Below are 9,903 nucleotides of genomic sequence, written 5' to 3' on the forward strand. Positions count from 1 at the left end.
TTTTTGGATTCAAGACTTCATTACTTCAAGTGGTCTTATCCATGAAAAAAATTGTGTATTTTCTTATTTCAATGTGTTTCATAGTAATCCAAATACAAGTGTTCCTTCATTTTACAAAATTAAAATATTAAAAATGTACCAAGATAGTGTCGCACAAGTGGTAGATACTTGCCCCCTTAACCATTTGGTCATTGATCCGTGACCGGTACGTATGAAGAAGCATTTTTTGGGAGATGTCAACCCCTTAAATGGATCTTAGTTACCTCGAGAGGATTAGTCTCTGCAGTTGCACGTGGAGGATAATTTTGGTTTACCAAAAAAAAATTAAAATGTATATATATATATATAATATTTGTGAGTTTCTAAAAAAAAAATAAAATTTGTGAGAGTTTCTAAAATAATAAAAATAAAGAGTTTTTACAAAAAATATATATATAATTGAAAGTGTATATTTTTGGCCCTTTGGATACAGGTTCTTATGCAACCGTTGAAACTGTATATTTTTGGGTTATTTATTTATTTATTCAATTGAATTAAAGTGAAAGAAAAACCCTAGTAGAATTGAAATTGAGAAGAGAAGAGAAGAGAGATTTGGACGATGGCACACTTCTTCACTTTCGATATGCTGTTTGAAAGATATGGCAGGGAGGACGGGGTGGTTACGGAGGAGGATCGTGAAGAGCTAAAGAAAACCAACCAGAGAATCTTACGCTAAGGTAATGCACGAGGAGGATATCAGGTCCGGTGAAATTATACCCGATACCGATGATGATGAACAAGATTTCGAAGAAATAAAAGATCCTCGACAGGTATATATGCATATTTGAATTTGAATTTGAATTTGTTTTTTTTTTTTTTTTTATAAATAATCTGTTTAAAATCGATAATGCAGGCGCAGGACGCTGCTGCTACTGCTGATGCAGTAAACAAGGTTTTGGAAGAATTTATTCAGTCATCTGCATCAAAGAAGATTTGTGTTGTAAGCAACTTGTTGATAATGGCTTCACCAGTTCCCTTGCAAGCTCCACCACACGATAAAGTAAAGCATAATTCTTCTGTAATGTGTTTGATTTTGCATCACATTTTTATTTTATATCATTTTTCTCACTAATTTTATCGTTTGTGTTGCATCCATTTTAAAGAAGATTTGTTATGCGCACATATGATGATGAAAAGTCTCTGAAGAACGTTTCTGAGCAGGTATGGTCTTGTATTTTTATTATCCATATGGTGATCAAAATCAGTTCTTATGGTTCTTTAATGTTCAACCTCGGGTAAGGGTAACTCAAACTGCAGTGAGAGAAAAAGTTCAACTTGTTTGTCAATGGCCCCCAATATATATATTAATTTTCATTTCTAACTTAATTTTCTTGATTTCTCATATATAGGGAGATGCTGGAGGTGTTGATCTAGGTAGCCAAGCTGAAGCTGGAGGTGTAATCATGGTAATCATTCTTGATTTCTCATATTCTTTGTTAAATGCTTTTTTCACTATATTAATCATTTGATATTTTATTGTATTTATAGGATATTGTTGAAGGAGTTTGTTCGACCAAAGATGACATCAATGCTAATGACTCGGTGGATACTCCCACAAGCAAGACTTTGGGAAAAAGGCCTAATGAGAGTGGTGACTATGCCTGATGGGGGTGCTTTGTCTGCAACAAATAAAATTCAGAAGCTTGCCCGTATGGAAAAATTGTATTAATGTGTTTATGTTTGTCCTGTTTTAATGTGTTTACTGTTGTCTCTGTTGTCCTATTTTACTATGTTTATGTCGTATTGAACTGAGTTTTACTATGCTTTATTGCGATGTGAAACATTATTTTTTGTGACCATTTTCTTTTGATTTGACTTAATTTACCTTTCTAAGTTTGGAACCTTATCATATGTATTTTTTTTATCTTCGGTATTTTCATTTTTCAATCAAGCATATCAATGTAATGGATAACATGATTCTTAAGAAAAACAAAAATTTCCAGCGATTCGAAATACATTGTCTCTACTCTTCTTAACATTAATACATCTAATGTGTTTATGTTTGTCCTGTTTTGATGTGTTTACTGCTGTCTGTTGTCGTATTTTACTATGTTTCGGTCGTTTATGTGTTTATGTTTTTAACACCAAATGTATTAGGTGAATCAAAATTGCATATGGTCCACCATAAATCTCAATAGAGTAGGGCTAGGGACACACCTTCTAACACTCTTTTAACACACCAATTATAATTAGCCATGTCATTCAATTTTAATGTTTCTTTACTTGTTAATCGAAAGTACAAGTTGCTAAACAACAATTTTTTTAATTTTTGAATTTTTAAAAATAAACTGTAAATCGTCGGTTCTCTTTCTCCCCATTGTTCCAGGGATTCTTCCTTCTAATTTGTCCATGGCTCCTTCCCATTCGATCTGTCCATGGCTCTTAACAAGTTTTGAATCCTATATATATTAAATTAATGTTGTGTACACAATTTTGTTTTTGACTAGAGGTTTACACTTTTACTTTCACGATTTACTTTTTTAGTCTTCTCATTAATCACACAATGAAAAGAAGAAATTGGGCAAATTTAGAAGCACTTCCTCTTAGTTTGATACTTGACAAGTTAGAAGAACACATATATCATGTTTGGTTTGGTGCTGTGTGCAAGAGTTGGCGATCAATTGCAAAGTTTAACCATCAAAATCATCAATTCAAGGCCAACACATTACCCATGTTAATGATATCCCAAAAAACAAATAGTTCTTCTATAGAGAAGAATATAGAGAAGAAGAACGGGTTGTACGGTATTCTAAACAAAAGATGGTACCCTTTTCAATTTCAGGTATGCCATGCTAATAACCCTAAACTTTCGCTTTGTGGCTCTAGCCATGGTTGGTTTGCATTAGTAGATGATTCTAAGTCCATTATAACCCTAATGAGTCCTTTTAAGGATATACCTTGCGTTATTCTCCCACCCCTCAATTCTGTTTACAAGGTTACTTTATCCACTAATCCAATAAAAAGTCCAAATAATTATATGGTTGTAGCAATTTATGACTCTGGTAATCTTGCTTACATTGGAAGAGGTCAACAAAATTGGACTTATATAGACACATCAAATCTTCTTTTATTGATGTCATATTTTATAAAGGTCTATTATTTGCTCTCAATGTCCGAAACAAGATCATATCTTTCAATTTTGGTTATTCAGATGATACTTTGGGTAAAACAATGATAACTTCAAACATTGTTTTAGAAGAAAAGGTTGAACATTGCTTTTTACGAGATAAATTTCTTGTGTAATCACTAGAAGAAGAGCTATGGATGGTAAGAAGGTCTGACAAGAATATGAGTACATTCCTTGTGTACAAATTGAAACTAGATGCCAAAAGTGAGAAGCTTGAACACATGTTTGAACTCAAGAGTTTGGGAGATAACATTTTATTTTTAGGAGCCGGAGATTCTATTTCTGTGTCGGCGTCATATTTCTCTAATTCTCAGTAAAGAGACTCAATGTACTTTGCTAATATATTGAAGATCTATAATATGAAGAGTGAAACTGTTAGTTATCGTTGTCCATATTCGGATAGTTCTTATTGGATTCTACCACATTTTCAATGAGATTTATATATTCAATTTCAAGTATTATATATATAGTTGTTGAGCAAAAAAACAAATAATATATAATAATTCATTGTAGTTTGTGATGTTCCTAAATCCTAATATATCATTGACATTGACTAAATATGTTACTGTACCGTTTTATGCTTGCTAAATTACTTTGACTAGTTTTTCATTATATTTTTTTTTGTTGAATAAATAGTTTTTCATTATATTTTGAAACCCTTTAACATTATATAAAACAATAAAGCTTTTACAAATTTTCTCCAGTTGAAGAGTCAAAGAATCACATCTTATATAGAGTACATGCACTGCGTTTCTTTTTTTTTTTTTTTTTTTTTTAACAACTAAACTGAATTTTAATAGTGAATGTATTTAAGATCATTCTTATTTATGTAAAGAAATCTAAAGTGGATCTCAAATTATTATTAATTTTTGGTTATTTGTCGAAGAAATTAGTTTTATTATCAGGATTAATAATATATTTTGTTTAACTGTTTATCCTGAATCTATTATTATCAGGATTATAATATATTTATTGTGTAGTAGTAGTTTTATTGGATCGGTATTAATAATATATTTATTGTGTAGTCGTAGTTTTATTGGGTCGGTATAAATAATATAACGTTTGATGGCAATTTGTTACAAAAAAAAACACCGTTCATATAAAAAAAAAATATATATCGTTCATAATTTTCAAACATTAAATTTTTCCAAACACAAAACAATTCATCATATTCAACATCATAAACTACTTAAGGGCGAACTTGCAGGTGACAAACAAATAATGATCTGATTCCACCAAAAAGCCACAAAACACACATGGGGTACCACTAGAATCAACAACAACCCTCCTTCGTAAATGATTTTGGCAAGTAGGAACTTTATCCTTGAGTAATTGCCATGAGAATACAATAACCTATTAAAGGGCTCAACTCTTCCAATCCTTAGCCAAAATTTTCACATTCACATTTGAATTGTCTCCCTCAACCTGAGAGGCTTCCTAGAGCATCGAGTACACCGAACTAATTGAGTAAAATCCATTGGTCCCATTCAGAATTGTGACCAACAAACAAACCTCTCATCCACTTAAGGTCCCAAACCCACACATCCCCACCCCAAGGGCCTATGTTACCAACAATCAACCCACGATGATCCGAAACCTAAAAAATCCTTTAGAATTGGATCCTCATCGAAACCGCCTTATCTCAAAAGGGTCGTTCCAAAATGAAGTTGGTAGCTCATTACATAGCACCTTTCCCTCTGAGAACCAATTTGTGGTAGAATCCAGACTAGATCCAAGAAACGATATACCTTTCGACCAAGATGAGATAGATCAAAAACCCCTAGGCCGATGGTCGCCCAAATGAGACAGCCATATGGGATACATACCTAGCAGTATGTCCCGCCACAGATTGGCCTACTACAAAGGCACTTCCTTTAGGGTGATTAGAAAAATCTCCCGAGTCAGGCGATTGGATGATTGTAAGCCTAAGTCTAGAACGTTAAGGTAATGATCCGTGTTTCGTTAACCGATTGAACTGTAATTTGATTTTCAAAACAGTGCATAATAGTAACGATACTACCTTAAATTCAATTCTATCATTTAAATTATTATGCTACTATGGCATTTAATTTCGGTAAAGTTTTCCGCTAGATTCCATCCAATTTACCTCGTAACCAAAAATATTACAACAACGTAAAATATGAAACCGAAAATAAATGAAAGCTCACACAAAACTTTTCTTTAATTCACCATAGTAAATGCAGGTGTAATGCAAAACAAACCTTATTTTGGTTGTGCTGTATTTAAATCTGCTTGATTTCACAACTAACAATACGAAACAAAATAGTCACCAATTATTTTTAATATAAAAGTAAAAAACAAAACCAAAAATGTCAAAAAAGTATGAACCTCTCACTGTGAAATTCCCACATGAGAAAATCCAAATCCACCGTCTTATATTTAAGATCAGTAAGTAACACCAGAAGATATATCCACCAGAAGTCGTGCCGCCGTAGCTGCTTCATCATAATCATAATCTAATGCAAAAGATTCAAGTTTCTTCACATCTTGAGATGATGAGCCAGCAGAAGTAGTTGAAGTTGAAGAGGTACTTGTAGAAGCCTTGTTCTTAGTCTTGAATTGTGTAGGCTTTTTTATCTTAAGCACTTTAGTTTTAGGAGATGTAGCCAAACCATTTGCAGCTTCTGCCATGGCCCTTCTTGCCTTTCTCTGCCTGATTCCACAAGCATTGCAAAGTGACTGCACCAACATGTTTTCATGTTAACTAACTATATATGTAACCAGACATAATTGAAATATCAATCAAATTAAGTTTAAGTACGGAATAATACTTGCATGACTCTAGTATGATCTATTGAATATTCAACTAATTAAAACCGTGATATAATAAAAAAAAAAAATAATTCTTTTTTGATCTTGTATATAGCTTGACATCTATTAATGCTTGAATATCAAAACTATAAATATTTGTAATCAAAGAGATAAAATAGAGGCAGGAAAAATTAAATTGATCTCTAATTTTGATGTTTCTACGAACTCAACTTTTGCTATATTTTTTTTTGATAAAATATTTGTCTTAATAAAGGAAGTAAAAGGATTGTTTTTTTGTAAGAATTTTTTATGGTCTTGATAAAATATCCATACTTGACACATCCCTTATGAACAATAAATATTAATATTTTTTTTGGAGGGGATGATATTAATAATTTTTGTGATGGAGGAATTGAAGCGATAAATACTAAATTTTAGTGGTCGTATCAACAAGGTCACTCACACACTTTAATATGAAAGAATAGTGAATAAGTTTGGGAGAAGAGTTTAATAAATTACCTTTGGACCCATAGGGCCACTCCTCCAAAGTGGGGTATGAGATGTACTACAATCAGAACAAACCCTAACGGTGTTGTTACCGCTGTTACTACTAGGGCTTGTTTGGCTGTACCTTACATTTTGATTTCTTGGACTAGTACCGAAATTACTAGGACTCATCATTGGAGTTGTTGTCTTGATAGCTTTGTCAGTAGTGGCTGCAATACTGTTGTTTGGTCTCATTATTGGAGTTGTGGCAACAGTAGCAGTTGTGTTGATCATTTTATTCATCAACCTCATCTTTGAAGATATCCATTTCTCAGACCCGTGACTGTTCTTTTTGCTGCTATCTTCCAGCTCCAAGGATGATGATAAATTTGTGTCACGTGCACTGCTTGAATCCACCATAACTGACTCACTTGATGAATTATAGAGTTGTTGTTGATGATTGCTTGATGATGATCCATCATGATGAAATGCCAGCTTATGATCCTAAAGAGATCAAAACAAAACTATACACATTAGATTTTAATTAAGAATTTTCATTTATTTGTTTTTTTTTCAGCAAAAAAAAGATCAAATAATAACATACACATCAAAGCTTGTTAAAAACAAAATACACATCAAATTAATCAATTATATTATATGATTTAAAAAAAATATATAGAAGAGAAAAGGCATACTTGTACTTGTATAGCTTAAAAAATAGATTAACAATCAGATCATAGGCCAAATTATATCATTATATAAAGATCAAATTAATTTCATATTAATTCATCAAATCTATATATAATTAAAACATGGATTATAGCTTGCTCTGTCAGTGTCTGTTTTGGTGTTTTCTGGTATATGTTTTTTTTTTTTTTTCTGTTTGGGCGCTGTCAGCTTGCTGCTGAGGTTCTGTTATCATGATCATCACCCACCAAACGTTGTCTTGTTTCAAAAGAACACAATTACTATGGTGGATATATAGATCATATATATTAGAACATCTATATAAGGGGATCTTTTTTTTTCTTTCTTTCTTTCATTCAAACACACAGTTTAGTATAAGTGTCATGATAAAAAGAGAAAAAAGCAAAGTATGGAGAATATATTGGTAATAAGCTATAATAAAAAATAAAATAAAAAAAAGTAAAAAACAAAAGGGATCATATATGATCTTACCTGATGATGATGATGATCATAGTTTTCTCCAAAGTCTCCAAGTAAGTTAAAGAAGGTAGGAGTGTCCTGATTAACAGGAGAAATATTGAAGAATTGGTTTTGACCTTGTAGTAAGGAATTAGGACCTGGTGGATTCAGAGAAACAGGAGTCATGGATGGATGGATCGATGAGTTATAATAACACACAGAGAAAGAACAGTGGACAGTACAAAGGGATAGGGTGTAAGAGAAAGAATAATAACAAACAAATCAAAGAGAGAGAGAGAGAGAAAGAGTGAAAGAGGCAAATCAAAGGGTGGTAGGGTTCTTATATAAAAGAATTGAGAGGCTAAAAAGAGAAGGGTTGTCTTAAAGAGATTCACGTGATGCCATTTTCATTTCCTAGACACAAATAAAAACAAATATACAAGAGACAAAGACTATACTCTAATATAGACAACAATACCCTATCTGTAGCTTTTCTGTCCTCACATTTATTTATATATACACACACTCACTCACATAAATCTCACTCATAAATATTTTAATATTTTATTTTTCAACTTTTAGGGTTTGCAAGGTATTTTTTTGGTACAAAGGTTTGGAACGTATGCGAAGAGCCGTGAATTTATTTCACTTGCCAATCATTAATATTTTTTTCCCTTATAAAAAAATCGTTAATATTTTTTAAATAAATATCTTTGAAAAGAGTAATTTGGTTGGAATCTCGTGTTTTTTTCTTGTCAAGATGTTTTTCTGACATATAAAAGATTAATCAATTCATACCTTAACTTGAATCCACCTAATAAAAATTGGATTTTTTTGCTTAATATATTATATTTATTCAGATTTGGTTATGTACCATATTCATTAAAAAATCATCTATATTTAGTAAATTAATAATTATATTTAAATTTGTTTTGAAAAAATTAGTTATATATAAATATATTCAAGAATTATGAAAGAATTTCCTATCAAAATAATAAATATATTCAAGACTTTTAATATATAACTGATACTTTGCTATAAAAAAAAATATAATATATAATTTTCAGTGACGTATGGTGGAAAATTTTGTCCGGTAAAAAAAAATATAAATTATATTTGTGACTCTTTCAAAAAAATAAAAATAATTAAATTTGTGATATTTTTTTAAAAGGGTGAAAGAATATTACCCCATTAGTTTCATTTTAAGCGTCATTTTAGGACAAAGCTCTCCAACCAAGGTAGTATTTTTTCTATGATATACCCTCATTTTAATCCACCGTCTACTTTATTTTCTCAGTTACTTAGCAGTTAGCATACACACACTACCCCTCTCCAACAAAATCCTATTTCTTTGCACACATTCTACCATATTCTACATTCAACAATAATATATATATATATATATATATATATATATATATATATATATATATATATATTTTTACAAGTCAACAATAATATATATGTATAGTAATAAAATAATTATATATAAATATATGCAAGAATTTTAATATATAACATATATATTAAATATTTTTTCTTTCCTTTATCATTTGAAAAATGTAACAAACTAGATGTGTATATTTGTAGGCAAAAAAAAAAAACTAGATATGTGTGTATTTATACTTACTTTTTCTTTATTCCAATTATACCCTTACACAAATTTTTCTATAATAAAAATCGTTTTTGGTGTCATTAGAAAAAATTTAAATTATATTTTTTTTATTATGTTATTCATGTCGTTGAAATAAATAATCATCATTAATTTGATTTGTTATAACTTGAAAACAACAAACATTTATATTTTTAGTTTTAATCCAATTCAAAATTTCATAAAAAAATCCGTTAATAATTTTCAAACGTTAGCATAATAAAAAGAGCGGAAAGACGGACACGTGACATTGATTTACGACAAATTTAATTCGACCTATCAAATATCCTACATATAACTAGATACGTATATGTGTACATATCTTTGTTGTAGAATAATGACGTAGAATCATCTCAAGTATTAACAACAAATAATCACAACTAAAAATAAATTAGAGAATAAGTGAAACTTATTGAATTTGGTTGTCGACACAACTCCATCAAAATCTTCGCAAATCAAATTGGAGGAAACCTGCAAAACAGCACACTGTTAAGTAACCTGAGACGTGACATAATCGTTGTCCTTGAGGATTTTATCCGACTCATGAGCGCATATCCTCCCAGGATACAACTGTTCTTCCCCGTTATGAATCATAATCGAAGGTGACAGAACAACTCGAATATAAACACAGGAGATGCACCCAGGAAACCTAGACTTGATTTTATATGAAAAAGGAAATTAA

General features: G+C 30.8%; 1 protein-coding gene and 1 long non-coding RNA gene across 2 annotated transcripts; one reads left to right on the top strand and one right to left on the bottom strand.

Moving 5' to 3' along the window:
• The first annotated feature begins 506 nt into the window (after window positions 1-506).
• Window positions 507-1,838, top strand: LOC112420813 (uncharacterized). The gene is made up of 5 exons (XR_005645098.1): window positions 507-809; window positions 893-1,039; window positions 1,143-1,200; window positions 1,389-1,445; window positions 1,528-1,838. It is a non-coding gene; the product is annotated as an uncharacterized lncRNA (long non-coding RNA).
• Window positions 1,839-5,319: 3,481 nt separating this feature from the next.
• On the bottom strand, window positions 5,320-7,934 carry LOC11422443 (GATA transcription factor 21). Its single transcript, XM_003588946.3, has 3 exons — window positions 7,604-7,934; window positions 6,458-6,928; window positions 5,320-5,866 (listed from the first exon to the last, which is right to left on the bottom strand). Exons 1-3 carry the CDS (start codon window positions 7,754-7,756, stop codon window positions 5,573-5,575), a joined length of 918 nt encoding a protein of 305 aa, XP_003588994.1. The 5' UTR covers window positions 7,757-7,934; the 3' UTR covers window positions 5,320-5,572.
• Window positions 7,935-9,903: the final 1,969 nt, after the last annotated feature.

This window comes from Medicago truncatula, chromosome 1 (assembly GCF_003473485.1).
Source record: "Medicago truncatula cultivar Jemalong A17 chromosome 1, MtrunA17r5.0-ANR, whole genome shotgun sequence".
NCBI lineage: Eukaryota > Viridiplantae > Streptophyta > Magnoliopsida > Fabales > Fabaceae > Medicago > Medicago truncatula.